The following is an 18,430-nucleotide window of genomic DNA, read 5'->3' as shown; positions in this document are numbered from 1 at the left end:
TGGGTATTCCTGTTACCAAATCTTTGTCGATCATCAACTTCATCGTATCAGTGTTAACATGACCCAGTCTCGCATGCCAAGTAGAGGATTGATCAACATAAACTAGTTGCAGACATTCAATGTTCTCTACTTCCAACAGAACCTTGTACAAGCAGTTTTTGGATCTCCCTGTCGTAACAAGCAACTTCCCAAGCTTGTCATAAAGCATTAACTTGTCATCTTTCATCCGTATCTCACACCCTGCTTTCGTAGCCTGACCTAGACTCACAATGTTACTCTTTAAATCTGGTATATAGTAGACATTTTTTAGCACTTTCTTCTCACCATTCTCAAAAATGAACCGCATGGAGCCTTTTCCCTTGATATCGACTCGAGAGTCGTCTCCAAATCTCACCTTACCTGTCACTTTCTCACACAGATCATGAAAGAAACTCCTAACACCACTCATATGGTTACTTGCTCCATTATCCAAGTATCATATGTTAGTGTTGTCGACACTAGTTTCAAAGTTGTTAGGTTTCACTTTATCTTCTTGGAGATACACTACCTCATTCATCATCAGCTCATCTACAGTATGAGTCTCTTCGTCCTTTTTCTCAATTCTCCTGCAGCTTGAGTAACCTATCAGGACAATCCGACGCATAGTGACCTTGTTTATCACAACGAAAACAGGTGATATGTGACAAGTCTTGTTCCTTATCTCTATCCTTCTGTTGAAAGCTAAACTGCCGCGTCCTCCCCTGCCTCTGAAAGAGCGACCTCCTCTTCCCCGACCTCTGTAGCTTCCAAAAGAATTTGAGTTAGCAAACATAAGTTTGCCTTGATCATCATCCTGTTCTGACTCTTCTTCGCTAATTCTTTCTTCATAAGCCTTAAGTCGACCTACGATGTTTTCAAAACTTGTATTATTCAAGTCAAGTACCTGCTCCAGAGAAGCCACAATATGAATAAACTTTCTACGAGGAAGACTTGACAGGAATTTCTTTACGATCATAGGTTCAGCCAACTCATTGCCCAAAGCTGCAGATTTTGTCAACATAGCAGACAACTTTTCAACAAACTCATCAATCCTCTCTGTTTCCTTCATCTTTAACCGGTCAAACTCAGCCATCAGGGTTTGACGCCTTGCCTCTTTAACCATATCTGCTCCTATATGCCTTGATCTTATAGCTTCCCATATTTCTTTAGCGGTTTCCAAAACTCCAATCAGGAGAGTAAGAGCTTCAGGGATAGACTGTATGATTAAAGCAATTGCCAAATTGTTCTTTGTCTCATCAATATTCCCCTGTTCGATCACATCCCATGATTTGTGAACTCTGAGCAGAATCCTCATCTTCATCGATCATACGGTGTAGTTACTCGAATTCAACATAGGACACTTTATGGAGGAAGATCCTCCATCTATTGCCGACAACGATCCTGCAGCCTGTGACGTACTTGTTTTTCCTTCTTGACTCGTCATCAAGCTTTTGTCATCTCTTCCTCCTTCTGTCAAAGCTTTTATGTCTTCTCCCGCCATTGATTAAGCTCTGATACCACGTGTAGAAACCAACAATAGAACACAAGTGTATAATAAGAATAACTCTTTTATTAATCTTAAGGAAAAATACTCAAAACCTTAAGCTCTCAAACTCATAAGTTGTGCCACAAGCTAGTACATCCTTTCATAGAGAAAAACATAAAACCAAAACCTAATTGAATAACTCCCAATAATATATTTAGATCCTCCTAAACATATTTGACCTTATCTCATGTATATTTAGACAATTCTAAACACACAAGGCCTTATCTCTCATATGCTTGTACTACAAGCTTACAACAACAAAGTGTTTTTGTGAACTAGGAAACAAAAAAAAAAAAAAAAGAATTGCTCTCAGAAGAATAAAAAGAAGTTGAAATCAATTCTCTAAAAGCTTGTTTATTTCTCGGTGAAAATCAATTGCTCTCGATGAGCATACACAGTAACATATATATAGCCAATAATAACTTGACATTATTTAGAAATGTAAATTTCTAATTCTTTTTAATTAAAATGTAAAACTCTAAATAAATCCCAAATTAAAAAAAGAAAACAATTTCCTCTTCAGCTTAGCGACCCATGTGACTTCTCATGTGCCACACACATGTCTAATTAACTTTACCTTCTTCTTCTTTGTTGCAGACTTGCAGGTAACGTACGTGAACCACAGAAGTCAATCCCTAATTTCTGACTCTTCTTCTTCATTCACATCTAAAAGATTACTCCAGCAGTGATTAGTCTTTTTAAAAAGAATTTATAAACGTCGAAGTAGATGTAAGAAGTTTCTCTCTCTTTTCTCTCTCTAAAATCTTTCAAAGAGAGAGAAAGCTTCAATGATTTTGACGGTGGCTTTCGGCATCGACTGGCTTTCATAACAGTGTTGGTCGGCTCTTTTTCTGGCATCGACGGCTTCCATAGCATCGCTGGCCGGCTTTGACTCCGGCATCGGTGGCTTCCTTAGCGTTGGTGGTCGGCTTTGTCTCCGGCATCGGCGACTTCCATAGTGCCATTGGCTGGCTTTGTCTCCGGCATCGGCGACTTCCATAGCGTCGTTGGCTGGCTTTGTTTTTGATCGATGAAAACCTTTATCTTTCTTCTCTCTATAGATCCTTCAGAGAGTAATAGAGTTTGAGAGTAAAGAGCTTTTGTGAAATGATTTTCTCTGTATTATTTAATCGTAACAAACTGTACATGTATGTATTATATACAGTAAACCAACCTAAACCAATTCCTAATAAACCGGAAATCAATCTAAGAAGCTTAACCAATATATACAATCTAATACCCTCCCCCCCTCAAGATGGAGACGAGTAGATGTTGATGACTCCCATCTTGCCAATATTAGCATTGAAGAGAGCCGGAGGTAAAGCTTTGGTTAGGATATCAGCAAGCTGATTACCAGTGCGAACAAACATGGTCTTCAGAACACCATCTTCAATCGCCTCTCTGACCTTGTGACAATCAAATTCTATATGCTTTGTCCGTTCATGATAAACAGAGTTACTCGCTATGTGGAGAGCAGCCTCGTTATCACAATACAAATAAGCTGGAAGAGAGAAAGGTACCCGGAGTGATTTCAAGATGTATGTGAACCACAACAACTCCTTGGTAATCACACTCATGGCTCGATATTCAGATTCTGTAGAACTCATCGAAACCATGTCTTGTTTCTTGGACCTCCAAGAGACCAATGACTGACCGATAAAAATAGCAAAGCCAGTAACAGAACGCCTACTATCAGGGCAAGCTCCCCAATCTGCATCAGAGAATCCTCGAAGCGAGAAGTCATCATCCTTCCCATAAAATAATCCCTACCCAATGGTACCCTTCAAGTAACGAAGTACCTTATGTGCAGCTTAAAGATGAAACTTTCGCGGAGCAGAGGAATACTGTGCGAGCTTAGAAACTGCAAAAGTGATGTATGGCCGAGTGATAGTCAGATACTGAAGTTTTCCAATCAATCTACGATACTGCTTCGTATTCGTTAAAAGTTCAAGTGTAGAATCAGAAGGATGAGCAGGTTCAACTTCATATTCATCATCACCCTCAGTGACTGGAGGAACCTTTTTCTTCTTTCGTCGAGAGAAATTGGTCAATGACATCTGCTGATATGGTTTCATGGGAACATCAGATGGTTTACAATCCGAAAAACCAGTAGTCTCCAACAAGTCAAGAACGTATTTCCTCTGAGTGAGACAAATTCCTTCCTCATTTCTTGCAATCTCAATGCCAAGAAAGTATTTAGGTGTACCAAGATCTCGAAGCTGGAAGACCAAACTCAGTTGATCTCGTAGAGTATAAGCCAAAGTGGAATCCGTAGTTGCAATGAGAATGTCATCGACGTATACCAAGACAACTAAGAACTGAACATTGTCTTCTTTCACGAAAAGAGTATGATCACCATGGCATGTGTCGAATCCAAATCCCACAAGAGTAGTCTTGAACTTCAAAAACCACTGTCTCGACGCTTGTTTGAGACCATAGATCGATTTATGCAACCTACAAACCGCATTAGGAGAGAAAACTTCACCTTGTAACTCAGCATAGCCTGGTGGTAGTTTCATGTAGATTTCCTCATCGAGGTCACCATTCAAGAATGCATTAGAGATATCTAATTGATGTAAAAACCATTGCATCTTGGGTGCGAGAGAAAAGATCATCTTTACCGTTGCCATCTTTGCAACCGGAGAAAAGGTGTCAGTGAAATCAATTCCCTCTCGTTGAGTGTATCCCTTCGCCACAAGTCTAGCCTTGTGTCTCTCAATACTGCCATCTGCGTGATATTTGATTGTGAATACCCATTTGCAACCTACAGCCACCTTACCATCAGGTAAATCACAAACACTCCAAGTCTTGGTCCTTATAAAAGCACCAATCTCCTTTCCTGCAGCATCAACCCATACCTTGTCCAGCCTAGCTTCTGAAATTTTTTTAAGTATTTTCGACTTTGCAATAGCATTAATAAAAGCACAGAGAGGCTGAGATACGTATGAATAAGAAATATAGTTTGTAAGTGGGTATGGAGAAGTATTAGTTTTAGTAAGAGTATTATTATTATAACAATGAAAGTCCTGCAAATGGGAAGGCAGTTTTCTCTGCCGAGTTGGTTTAGGTTCAGAAGGAACAGAAACCATGGATGATGACTCGTCATAATGATGAAGAGCATCGGAAGATGTTTGCACTAAAGGCAATTGATCATCTGTGATTTGCGCAGGGAGAGTAATATGAGGAAATAAATTCTTTACATCATCCGATATATTAGATGATGCAAAAGGGAAGATATCCTCATAGAAAATGACATGTCTAGAAATTGAAACTGAGTATGTCTCTATATCTAATAGCTTGTAACCTTTAAAACCTGAGGGGTAACCTAAAAATATACAAGCTTTAGCTCTAGGATCAAACTTAGTTCTAGACTTGGGAGATGTAGAACAGTAACACAGACAACCAAAGGCCTTAAGGCTATTATAATCTGGAGTAGTGGAGGTTAATCGCTCAAAAGGTGTCTTATTGTCTATAACTGGTGAAGGTAATCTATTAATAAGAAAGACAGCTGTAAGAACACAATCCCCCCAATACTCTATAGGAACTCCTGATTGAGACATAAGGGCCCTAGCTACATTCAACAAATGCTGATGCTTTCTTTCTACTACAGAGTTTTGTTCAGGTGTTTCAGGACATGAATGAAAAGCTTTAATTCCATTTTTCAAATACAAATCATTAAATTTCAATTCATGAGCATTATCAGACCTTACAGAACAAACTTTAGAATTGTATTGAGTTTCGACCAATTTAAGAAAACCAGGAAAAACATGCAAGACATCAGATTTTTGTTTTAACATATAAAGCCAAGTAGCACGACTGAAATCATCAACAATAGTTAAAAAATAACGATAACCATCAACAGTTGGAACAGAAAAAGGACCCCATGTATCAATGTGAATTAATTCAAAAAGTTTTTCTTTCATATGATTAATTGATTTAAAAGGTAAATGTTTTTGCTTAGCCAAATGACAAACATGACAATGACTTTTATTTTTATTTATCTTAGATTTTGATAACAGTATTTCAGATAGAGTTTCTATTACAAGACATATTAACCAGAGATTTATCCTGACTTAAGACATAAAGCTTCGCAACTTGACTACCTTTCCCAATCATTAGGTCCTGAGTAAGAGCATGTATCATGCATTCATCGGAAGTAAAGCTCACTTTAGAATTCAGAGATTTAGTTATAACACTGACACTTAACAAATTGAATTTAAACTCAGGTATATGCAACACATTATGAAGAGACAATGAATCCGTAAGTTGAATATAGCCAGTACCATCTATCTTAACTGTTTGACCATTAGGCAATCTAACAAAGGTTTTATCTAAGGGTTTATAATGTCTATAAAGGTTTCTCTCATGAGTGACATGATGACTAGCTCCTGAATCTATAACCCAAGCTCTAAAAGACAACTCAGTTTCATGAGGTATAGAGGAAGTTAACATGTCATAGAAAGTCAAATCATATAAAGAGAGAAATGTACCAGATATCTGTGAGATAGTTGGCACGGGAGTAGAAGTCGAAGCTATGGCTTTCTCAGGGCATGAAGTGACGCTTGAAGACTGAAGCTTAGTACTCAAATAAGTGATCATTTGTTGGAGCTGTTCTTTTGACATATCATCATTGACATTCTCCTTAAGTTGATCCTTACTCTCCTCTATCTGACCAGCACTAGCAAGATTCGTGCTTCCCACATAGTTGTTCTTCTTTGCCCTTGGATGTCCAGGAGGATAACCATGTAATTTGTAACACTTATCCGCAACATGTCCAATGCGAGAACAATGGGAACACTTTGGTTTCTGAAAATTTCCTTGAGCTAGCAAAATCGAATTCTGATCCGGGATCACAGCTTGAGACTGGAAAGCAACAGGGTTTGAGGTTGGTCTAGAAGACACACCCACTACTCTCTGACTCTCATCTTGATCCAATATATTGTAGATCTCATTCAATCCTGGTCGAGGCTTCATGTTTAATATCTGACTCCTGATATTGTTGAAATCGTCATTTAATCCCATGAGAAACTGTATGATTCGACTAGTTTCAGCTTCTTCAAGTAACTCTTTGACCTGATCACAATCACATCTCTTCACCGTCCTGGACTTTGTGTTAGCCAATTGTTCCCACAATGTCTTTTTCTTCGTGAAGTAGCTGGATAAATCGAGTTGACCTTGTCTTAGAGTCATCACTGCTTGTTCTAGCTGGTATATTGTTTACTTTGAACCTTGTAAACAAATCATTCTACATCTCAACAGCATCTTGATAGTAGAGAATACTATCATATATCTCCTTACTCACAACATTAAGAATCCATGATTTCACCATACTATTGCATCTACTCCAGATCTTGAAATCAAAATCACTCTCGCTTGGTCTAGGCAAGGATCCATCGATAAAACTAAGTTTATTATTAGCATCTAGACTAATCCTCATTGCTATAGCCCAGCTATTGTAGTTCGTTCCATCTAGAGTATGAGCAACAATCATCAAACCTGGATGATCGGAGGATTGAAGACATAACGGACTATCGGAGGCTTCGGATGACCTCGACATAGATCCATGACCTCCATATCCATCGGATCGAAAAGAACGTTATTGTTTCGCCATTTCCACTCTGGATCTTTGATTACAACTGATCCGCGAGAGATCCTCGCAGCAGATGCTTCAATCTCGGGTGTTTCACTTCGATTTCTCAATTTTCCCCCTTTCTTCACCATTTTCGCAAAAATCAAAAGATAGGAAGTAGATCCGATGATGATAAAAGCGTTTCGCCAGCGAGATTATGGAGAATTTGAAGAAGAAGATGGTGAAATCACAGAGAATTGCGGAAGAAAAGCTATGATACCATAATAGAGTTTGAGAGTAAAGAGCTTTTGTGAAATGATTTTATCTGTATTATTTAATCGTAACAAACTGTACATATATGTATTATATACAGTAAACCAACCTAAACCGATTCCTAATAAACCGGAAATCAATCTAATAAGCTTAACCAATATATACAATCTAATAGAGAGCAAAAGGTTTTTATTGTGTTTTTCTCTCCGGCAACGGCCAGCTTCCTTCGTGGCGTTAGCTGGCTTTTGACCAGCACCGTTGATTACCTTATCAAGGGTGGCTTGCGTTGGTCTCCATGGCAGCGTTATATTCGGCGGACGGTGGCTTAAGTTTTTTAGTTTTCTCTTTTTATGTTGTTGTGTTTTTTCTGGGTTGGGTAGATCTACTTTTTTGAAGATTGAAAGCTTTTTTGAAGAAGAAGATTAAGAATTTTGCATTTGGTGGAGTCTTTTTCTTAGCAAATTGGAACTCGCCTTTTCCTATGGGTGCAGATCGAGATTCCTCTGTTGTTCGCCGGCGTTTTCGGCCGGATGTGACGTTTTCCGACGATACTTTCTGATGTCGATGACCGGAGACCTGTAGACTTCAGCCTCTTCGACTTCGCACGTGTCTTCTCTAGCGTTTCCCTTTTGCCACGTGTTTTGTGATCCACAGAATCAATCTTCAAGGAAGGATTTCTACCTTGGGTTTGGAAAAATACTTAGGTTCACCCCTAGGGGTGAACCTCTCCATTCACCCCCTCTTCTCTCAGCCAATCAAAATCTTCCATCTAATATTTCATTTAAAAAATAAATAAAAAATAAATTAAAAAGCAACCCAAATTAAGGAAACAAATTCTGTATACTTTTAATTAAGGAATGTTAAATATTTGGCTTGGTTTAGATTTTTAAACTAGAGTAAAATTATATGTCGGTTTGGGTTTACAAATGAAGTGGTTAGGGTTTAGATTTTACAATTAAAACGAAATTATATGTCGGTTTGGGTTTACAAATGAGGTGGTTAGGGTTTAGATTTTACAATTAGAACGAAATTATATGTCGGTTTGGGTTCACAAATGAGATAGTTAGGGTTTAGATTTTACAAGTAGAACAAAATTATATGTCGGTTTGGGTTCACAAATGAGATGTTAGGGTTTAGATTTCACAATTAGAACGAAATTATATGTCGGTTTGGGTTCACAAATGAGATGGTTAGGGTTTAGATTTTACAAGTAGAACGAAATTATATGTCGGTTTGGGTTCACAAATGAGATGGTTAGGGTTTAGATTTCATATATATCGGTTTGGGTTTATTAAAAAGCGGTTTAATTTTTTAATTTTATAATAATGTATACAGATTTTATTTCCTTATTTTATAAGGAGGTGAATGGAGAGGTTCACCCCTAGGGGTGAACCCAAGTATTGTTCTTGGGTTTGGGCCTTTATGTTTGTTTTTTTTTATTTTGATTTCTGCATTTTGCTTGTTTGTTGGGCTTTGGTGGATTGTAATATTGGTATGGCCTGTCTTTTTTTGGCTTTATATTATAAATAAAAACAGTTGTGTAAAAAAGAAAAAAACGTCGAAGTAGATTTTATTTAGGGGCTGTTATTGGAGAGATGATTTCTAAATCCATATGGAATTGTAAATTTTAGAAATCAAAACAGATGGATTTCGAAATAACATGTTTTATTCTTGGATTTCAATCATTCTATTTTACACTATCAAATCCATTCAAATCCATATAAAACATAATGTGGATTTTGAAATCCAAAAACAAATCATTAAATGAATAACAGAGGATTTTAAAAAGTATTTGTAAATCATGGAACCAATAACACATGATTTTGATAAGTATTTTAAAATCAATGATTGAATAACACATGATTTTTGTTCGGATTTCCAAATCCATCAAAATCATACATCCAATAACCCCCTTAGGTTATGTAGTCTCTTAATTAAGTTTAATGAGACTTTCACAAGATTCGTTATTAGAAAAGAAGAAGAAAAAAAAAAAAAAAGCACATTTTTAAGTCAGATTCGTTGGGTTTAACTCGGCCCATATGTTTATTATCAAAGTGGGCCAAATGAAGGCCCAATAAGATTGTATCAACGATGAACCAGTCGAAGAAGAGCAGTGAGACGACTACCGAAATGGCGATCATCAGATAATCGTGTAGCCGAAGAAGACGAAGAAGGTTCGAGAAGGAAGATGGTGCTCTGGGAGATAACTCTGGGAACAGCCTACTTCTTGGGACTGAGACGGACTTATAGGCTCGCCTTGAAGATCCAGCGACGTCTTGTTTCTCCGAAACATCCCAAAATCCGTCAGTTTCTTCATCGGTGAGATTTTTTTTTTGTTTATCTCGAGATCGTTTCGAATCTGGTTGATCAATGTTGATTGTGTTGTTCTCGATTCGTGAAATTAGGTTTTTGCTTCAGAATTTTTGAGAAATTGCATTGTTCTGTAATTGAAATTGTTGATTTCTGTTTATGCTTTTCGAATCGTTTGGGTTCAAAACCTGAGAGCCTCCCCTTGATGATGAATAGATACAACAATCCTATTGTGAATCTGGTTGATCGAAGCAGTTCCTTTACTGTAATCGATTCATTTGTGTAAAAATCAAGTCTATAGTTTCGTTTCTTGATCTCGTTGTTGTTGTCCTTGTTGTGTTTGATCTTTTGCAATTGAAGCATACAGCTCGATGTGATTTGTAGGAATTAGAGAACTAGCGGTGTGTTTGATGGTATCGTATCGTTGGATTCGCCTTTGGTTTCCAAGAGAGTTGTCTAATTGAGGTCTTTGAATCTATCACTTGCATGTGTTTGCTTGAGATTCTTGGAAAAGTTTATGAATATCATCGTTACGGTATTCATAACATCATCAGGTTGAAACTAGTCTAGTTACGGTATAGATTTCTTCCTTGTGATCCTCCTTTCTGTGATTTTTGACAGAAGCTTAGCTTCATTTGTTAGGGTTATGCTTATGCATTGACTGTGTTGTCCTGTTTGGTTGGTTCAGGAGGACTCGTAAAATCTTCGATGTGGCAGTTTCGGTTCACAAGAACATACAAGAGAGAGACATAGAAGTTGGTAGGAATCTTGGAAACTGGATTCTCCGTTGGCTAGACCGGATGAAACCAGCAGCTCAGATCCGTACTCGGGCAGAACTACCACATAACACCAACTCGAACTTGGACAAGGCAAAAAGATTAACGGAAATGTCCCGTCCCAAATCGCACACAAACACGACGCAGACTCCTCAAAACCGTGAATCCGATAGGCACTTGTTCTCCTCATTGAGACACTTCCGGCACAATCCATTCCCGTCTGTCTCTATGATGATCCAACCGCCGAGACCCAGTGGAACTTCAACTCAGTACAGACGCTACAGTGGCAATCTAGCTGCAAGTCTGATTCAGCCGAGCTATGTTACAGGTGGCAGGTTTGACGGTGTTATCAGGAAAGACATTTTGCAGTGGATGGCACAGTGATGAAAGACTAAGCAGCAAAAACCCATAAAAGAGTCTATAATCTTTCTTGACATAATTGTGCTTTTTATTTCCAGAAACTGATGTGATTTGTGGATAGAATCAGAAGCAAGTATGTAGAAAACATGACAATGTCTTATTTTCTTTCTAACGCTTGAATAATAAAGTTTCGTAGACTTTATTGAGATTATAATTAATAGTTTGAAACATATACTATACATGATCATTATCATTGCTAGTATAAATTCATTTAAACATTTCTCTTAAAATTGAGTAATATCTGAGATATGTGGAAGAGATCAAAGGTTTTGCAATTTTTGGCGATGGTGGTGACCGTTGAAGTTCAGTACTGTATTGTTTATTATTTTTTTCTAAAACATTTCTAACCTTTTCTGTAAGGTAATATTTTGTTGCAACAAAAAAATTTTACAATGAAATGCAACAAACTTTTGAGAAAATAAGAAACAAAGATGCATTAGATTTTTTTTCCTCTTTCTTTCTTTTTGAGCAAGATTATTTACATTCATGATTACAAAGAAACAAAAGTTACATGATATTTGTTTTCAATAAATATATTACTCGATAACAGATTATATTTCCCTACTAAAACTTAAACGTAATAATAACATCGTAGGTACATCGTTTTAGCTCTATCATCTTTTTAGACCTCAAAACATATGGATTGGTCTATCAATTGCTGGATCGAGTATATATCCATATTTCAATGAACTAATACATACATATGAAATTTGCCACAAGTAAGAGATTACTTAATGCGAAATATTTACTCATATCACCGAGGCATGTCAAGAATCTGAAAACTTAAAAGAACCGGAATTTCAACTTGAGTAATTATTGTAAATATAAGAATATATTTTCATGTAGATTAATGAAAACTACTAAGCATAGAAACTAAAAAGATTATGGGGGAAAATAATGGAAGAGTCCACTAAAAAAAACATCAACCCCATATATCATCATATGCAGCAGAGTTAATAGCCTTTGCGAACTCCTGAAAATTTATCCGGCCGTCTCCGTCGCTATCCGCCTCCTTAATCATCCCCGTCAATTCCGCGACCGTCAAGGCATGACCAAGCTTGGCCATAGAGTGAGCTAACTCCGCCGCAGTGATGAACCCGTTACCGTCCGTGTCAAATATCCTAAACAATCGGAGAAGCTGCTCCTCCGTGTAAGGAGTCGTCCTCCTCGCCGTCGAAAGAAGCTCCGGCGAGACCAAAGCCACGAAATCCGGGAACTCGACGAGTCCGTTGCTTTTAGAGTCGGCTTTGTCTATAAGCGTTTCGAATTGGTCTGGACTAGGTTTAATCCCGAGTGCTCGGAGAAGTGATCCGAGCTCAAGTTGGGTTAAGCTTCCGTCTTTGTTCCGATCAAATGACCGGAAAATCTCCCGGAGCTCATTGATTTGCTCCTCGTCTAACTTCTTGGAGACTTTGTGACTCATAGTAATATCACTTGCTTGATCTACACGTTTTCTTATGTCTAACTTTGAGAAATACACAAACGGAAACTTCTTTTTGTCTGTTTGTACTAGGTTTCGTTATAATCAGAACAACAAGAAATGTCACAAAATAAATTACAGTTTTTTTTTTTGGGAAATTAGATAAGATTCAACCTCAAGAGGCGATGGCTTGTTCTTTGGTTCCTCCATTTTTGGTGGATCTTCCTTTTTACTAGGGCTCAAACTTAAAACATGTTTTAGTAAACTCCCCAATAAATAAAAAAGAAAACTGAAACTCGTCTGATGGGTCTAAACATTAGCACAAGAATTAAAACTTTTAAGTTTTTGTGTTTTCTTTTTCTGATGAATATTTGGAACTATTTGAGTTTCGTTAGGTTTCTAAATAGTTTTTGACTTTTTTAGATGGATTTAAAGAAATCGTGATGATTTGCTACTAATATTCTCTCTGCAATATTCAAAGGTTATGAAAATGAGATATTTATATTTTAATTAAGTATTACGTTTTCAAAACATTTTAAAATAGGCAATGCATACATTTTTTGTTTTTAATAACAATCTATTTGAAAATATTTTTACAGATCACAAGGTTAATGATTAGGGGTGGGCATTCGGGTACCCTATATATCGGGTTTCGGGTCGGGTATTTCGGGTTTTCGGATGTTTGGGTTTAGAATTATAAGATCCATTCGAATAATTTTAGATTTCGGATCGGGTTCGGGTAAACACCCATCGGGTTTGGGTTACACCCAAACTATCAAACTAAACAAACTGATTGTAATCATCAAATATAAAAAACCCAACTTCATCATACCATATTGAGTTCAATAAAAAGAAATGACAAATCCAAACACAAAAACAATAAGTTCATAAACCAATAGTTCTTCTTGATTTCCTGAAACATGAAATGACACCAAATTGTTTTTGTGATCATCAAATATAAAAAACCCAACTTCATCATACCATATTGAGTTCAATAAAAAGAAATGACAAATCCAAACACAAAAACAATAAGTTCATAAACCAATAGTTCTTCTTGATTTCCTGAAACATGAAATGACACCAAATTTAAAGTTAGAATCCATCTAGAAATAAAAAAAAACATACTAAATCAGAATTCTTAAACAAAAACATAATGTGTATCCAGTTTAAATCATGCTTTTAATTATTATAACTCAGACTAATTAACTGTTCGTTGACTCCACTACTAAAACAAATTCAGAATTGAGGCCAAAAATAAATAAAGTACAAAAGAAACACATACATACTCATACACACAAGCAATGAAATGTAAGAAACCCACTCTAACACTTTAAATTAATTCTCGCGGAATTGATGATGAATCAAGAAACAAGAAATCGGGAATGGTTATGGTCTTATGGATGCTTTCGGGTGTTTAATCGGGTGTTCGGGTATACCCGGTCGGATTCGGGTATCCGTTTTATTTAATATGAACACCCGATCAGATAGTTTGGGTGATTTATACCCGACCCGAATTGTTTACTTCGGGTTCGGGTTCGGGTTCGAGTTCGGGTATCGGGTGCGGGTATTTTGCCCACCCCTTAATGATCATGTTTAGCTAGGCCTGGGCATTCGGGTACCCGTTCGGGTTCGGTTCGGGTATTTTGGGTTCGGATTCAGATTATCCAAAGTTGACAAAACTCAAAATTTTAGTATCTAAGTTAGTCTAAATTATTCAATAATACGCAATATATCTAAAAATTTAGAGTATTTTCTATCTAAATTTACTAATAAACAGTTTAAATACTTCAAATTGTCGAAAATATCTAAAAATATGAATATTTTGAACACTTATATTATTAAAATTATAAATATTACTAATATATTACTACTATATATTAATAATGTTGGTATATTCGGATACCCGTTCGGATTTCGGTTCGGATCGGATTCGGATTCGGGTTTTCGGATTTAGAGATTTAGAACCCGTTCGAGTATTTTACAATTTCGGATACGGATTCGGATCGTGTTTTTTGGATCGGGTTTGGATCGGATATACGGATCCGGGTATTTTGCCCAGGCCTATGTTTAGCTGGCGATACACATACCGTTAATAAAACACCAACCCACTCAGACCGATCCGGATACAACTAAATTTCATTTTCTGCCTTTATAGTAGATCATAATTTTTTTCTTTTTCTTTTATAGAATGCATGGATTTTTATTTTGTCACTAGCTAATATTATTTAAGGACAACATTTTTTTACTGCGGCGGTGAAGTATATTTGTGAATCTAATAAAAATCTGATTATGTGGACATAGAATCCTAAATGAATGGAATTTTCCACTATATATTATAACAAAGCATGAATAGAGAATTATTTTTGAAAAAAAATTAGAGAATTTCTGGAATATATATTAAAATTAATAAAACAAAACTATTCTATTTTACAATATGGGAAAAGAATACATATAAAGACGAGCGAACCGACACAATAAAAGAAGAAGTAGAAGAAGAATTAAGCAATGTTAATGGTTCTTGTCAATATGCATATATCATATATAAATTAATTATCTTTATATATTATATTTTATATGAGTGGAGTGATTAGTATTTGAACAGATTTCGTAGGGCATTTATATAAAAAACTGTCTTTCCTCAAAGTCACTGGAAAGATTCATTTTGTTTCCCCTTTTCCTTTAAAATTTTATTTTGTTAAAAGCATCATTTACCTTGGAGACATTCGAGTTAACAACGCATTTTCCACTTTGAAAATCCACATCAAAAGATAAATGTGATAAAAATTAAGACAACAACGAACATAATTCACCTACGTTTACATGTTACATTTTTGTTCCAAAACCAACATGCATTTTCGTTTCGTATATGGTTTATAGATTATTGGTGTTACATAAAGAGAGGTTTATTTAATTATTTATATACAAGAAAATATCCGTATATATATGACATGAAATCATATTTTAAGCTCGTATTTTACCTCATTTGCGTAACTAACATATAATATAAATATTTTAGTTATTATAAAATCGGAACTTTTATAGCAAGAACCATGCATACCATATAAGTAACTTCATATAATTAGCGTTTTCACATATATATATCCGTTTGGGGAAAAATACTTCCTCTCTCTCTCTCTCATCGTATAATTAAAACAGTCCAAACAGTGGGGAACAAATATACTTTCAGATTAACAAGTCATCAAGAAAACGAGTTTAGACCACTGAACACCGCTCCGCTGTCTGCCTTGATATTTGAGAAAATACTAGAACAATGACTAATTATGCAAATCAAAGAATTATAAGAATGTTTCTGTGATCGAGTTTTAAGCTGGAGTAAGACATTCTACGGCTTAAATAAATTGCTGTTTTTGTGAGCTATCTATGAGATAAGTCCCGCAAATCGAAATATTTTTAGTATCGAATTTTGCTTGAATCTAATCTTCATATATAAAGATATGAGCATGCATTTATAGTGGCCACACTTCGGTTAAATTATGCATTATCATATCGGATTATAGATGTGAACTGGTTCACGTTATTTGTGAAATAAACATCACATCATGCATATGCTCAACGCTTGAGATTTCACATTTCACATTTATTAATCTTTAACCAATCTTTTTTTTTTGGTTCTTTAAACCTAGAAGCAATACGTTTAAACTTTGACGTGGATGACTGTCAGTTACTTTCTAATTCGATCTAAGACATTTTCATATCAACGCACATGAATCTTATCGTCGCAATTTTTTTTTCTTTTTTGTAACTAAGCCACTTATATCATCAATATTTTAGGAGAGAATCAATCCAATCTTCCACTAAATTTGTACTTTTTGGCACATAAATCATCTTTTTTATCATTTAGACTTTAATTTTGATTATATCCTAATTTTCCTATGTGAAGAATAATGATCTTAGAATAATATCTTTTAACCACCAAGAAAGTATATATGCATATGTTATTATACAAAATGATTATATATGACACAGAAAACTATTTGGTTGCACACAAAAAAAAAGAACCGAAAACTAACTACAGTTTATTTTCTTTTAAAATTATCATTTATTTTTGATTTGAGAAATATGCAAAAGAATTATAGTGGAAATAATTTTAGAATGTGAAAAATTATTATTATTTTGTATATATATAAAGGAAAAGCCTGTATGGTGGTGTATGTTTTCTCGGTATGCATAAGTTGTTTTTCTTTAAAATTTAAATCTTCTATCACAAGTCCTTTGTCTTAAAGTATTATTATGAGAAAAGATTTGATGTGAAACAAAAGTTAAGTTTTCTAAACAGTTATGCGGGAAAAAGAGAGGTTTATGTTTCACGATGTAGACAGATTAACCTAATCAAAGAATAATGTTAGGAAAAAAGATATTCTTATTTACTTAAAATATTATTAAATGGATACCAAATTCAAAATGCACATATATTTGAGAGGTAAAGAAAACTAATATTCCACCTGAAAAGAGCCACCATTCAATGGGAACAAAATCTTTTCTTGAATGTACTATAAAGGTTGAAACTTAAAGAACATTACCAGAATGTTTTTTTTTTTTTTTGGTGAGGTATTGATCACACGAAAGAATGAAATCAATTATTTTATTTTATTTTATTTTGAATAAGACATTACCTAACAATCATGTTTAATTCCTTTATTCCAAGAAAAAAATAAAATACAGTTACATATATTACGTGTCATTGTAGTTAAAATTGTAGTCTTAGACTTGGTATTATATTGGTAAATAGATATGAAAAGTTGTATGTGATATATGGTGTTTTTATTAGTTATGAGTATTTGTTTGCTCTCTTATTTTATATTTTTTATTGAGTCAAAGTGTGTTTTTGAAATTTTTTAGTTCTTTATCGAGTTTTTATAGGGTTTAGGACATTTTAGATGAAAATGGAGAAAAAATAAGTCATTCTGGATATAAACAAGCATATGAAATAGATGTTGGTTCACGTGAAAACCTGCCTACTAGAGAAATCCGCCGGGATAAGCAACAAAGTCTAAACTGGTAACTTTCACGTTAAAACCCGCCTATCTGAGAAACCCGCCTAGCTGATAAACGAAGTCAGAACCGGCAAGTTTCACGTCAAATCCGCCTATATGAGAACCCCGCCTGGCTAAGAAACATAGTCTACACCGGCAAGTTTCATGTTAAAATCCACCTACCTGAGAAACCTGTTTATCTGAGAAAATGTCATAACTAGGCCGTTACCTTTTTACCTTATTTTGAGAATTTTATAAATACTTTTTATTTGTTGGGAGAAAAATCTTAAATTTTATTCTATGCTTTTTTCTGCAACATGAGACTTTTTGTAAGCCACTTTTTTGGGATTCTAGAGATTCATTTTCATTGACAATTTGGAAAAGATTTCTAAAACCGTTCTTATTATTTCTGCAATTTAATCATGTTTTCTTCATCTATGATTTTTGTTTTCTCTTTTGCAATGTGTGAGTAGTTCTCCAATTGGGTTTTAGGATTCTAATTAGGAGATTCAATGAATTTATGTTTTAATTATTGTTTGGAGTTCTTAATCCTTAGGTTCTTTGATTCACATTATCTTAATGCTAAAATAGGACTGATCACCTTGTTTTAGACTCTAGATTTTTCTATGCATCAAAAGTGTTCAATAGAATACCTGAATGAGTTTGAATCGAGCAATATATTTCTAGCCTTCGAAAGTTGATGTTAGGATGCATTGTGAACTTAATGCACTTGATTGTAATGCAAATTTGGCTAGGAGGTTGCAAATGAAAGTTTAGCAAACTAATAGTTAAATTTAGTTTCTAATGCCTTGAAAGAGGGTTAGTCTATTATAGTCTTCATGTTCTAGAATGGTTCTTAATTATTGAATTCCATATTTTATTTTCTCATTAGTCATTGATCTCTGATATATCCTATGACCCAATGTTTTAATCCCATAAGTTTAATCGTTTTATTTCTTGCATTTTTATTTACGATTTCTGAAACCAAACAAACTATCGTTCGTTCACTTTAGCTATTTACGACTCTTACAAATCTTTAGTGTACCATTGATCTTGGTGGATTCGACTCCGTATATACTGTCTTGCGGTTAAGTGTATTAGGTA

General features: G+C 35.2%; 2 protein-coding genes and 1 pseudogene across 2 annotated transcripts; 1 reads left to right on the top strand and 2 right to left on the bottom strand.

The window, feature by feature from the left end:
* Window positions 1-5,663: 5,663 nt before the first annotated feature.
* LOC147924233 (uncharacterized) lies at window positions 5,664-7,285 on the bottom strand (annotated as a pseudogene).
* Window positions 7,286-9,477: 2,192 nt separating this feature from the next.
* Window positions 9,478-11,066, top strand: LOC104757596 (uncharacterized). The gene is made up of 2 exons (XM_010480348.3): window positions 9,478-9,725; window positions 10,405-11,066. Exons 1-2 carry the CDS (start codon window positions 9,595-9,597, stop codon window positions 10,874-10,876), a joined length of 603 nt encoding a protein of 200 aa, XP_010478650.1. The 5' UTR covers window positions 9,478-9,594; the 3' UTR covers window positions 10,877-11,066.
* A 618-nt stretch (window positions 11,067-11,684) lies between these two features.
* LOC104757595 (putative calcium-binding protein CML17) lies at window positions 11,685-12,578 on the bottom strand. The gene has a single exon (XM_010480347.3). The coding sequence runs from the start codon at window positions 12,333-12,335 to the stop codon at window positions 11,835-11,837; it is 501 nt and encodes a 166-aa protein (XP_010478649.1). The 5' UTR covers window positions 12,336-12,578; the 3' UTR covers window positions 11,685-11,834.
* Window positions 12,579-18,430: the final 5,852 nt, after the last annotated feature.

The sequence above is a fragment of the Camelina sativa genome, chromosome 17 (genome assembly GCF_030686135.1).
Source record: "Camelina sativa cultivar CO46 ecotype springtype chromosome 17, ASM3068613v1".
Classification (NCBI taxonomy): domain Eukaryota; kingdom Viridiplantae; phylum Streptophyta; class Magnoliopsida; order Brassicales; family Brassicaceae; genus Camelina; species Camelina sativa.
The sequence above is the reverse complement of the archived record's forward strand: the minus strand, read 5'-3'. Positions and strand labels throughout refer to the sequence as shown.

What these genes read in the sequence shown, in the direction of transcription:
- LOC104757595 (XM_010480347.3), bottom strand. Translation starts at nt 12,335, where the DNA reads ATGAGTCACAAAGTCTCCAAGAAGTTAGACGAGGAGCAAATCAATGAG.
- LOC104757596 (XM_010480348.3), top strand. Translation starts at nt 9,595, where the DNA reads ATGGTGCTCTGGGAGATAACTCTGGGAACAGCCTACTTCTTGGGACTG. An exon ending in ATCCGTCAGTTTCTTCATCG is followed by an intron (nt 9,726 to 10,404) that starts GTGAGATTTTTT and finishes TGGTTGGTTCAG; the next exon opens with GAGGACTCGTAAAATCTTCG.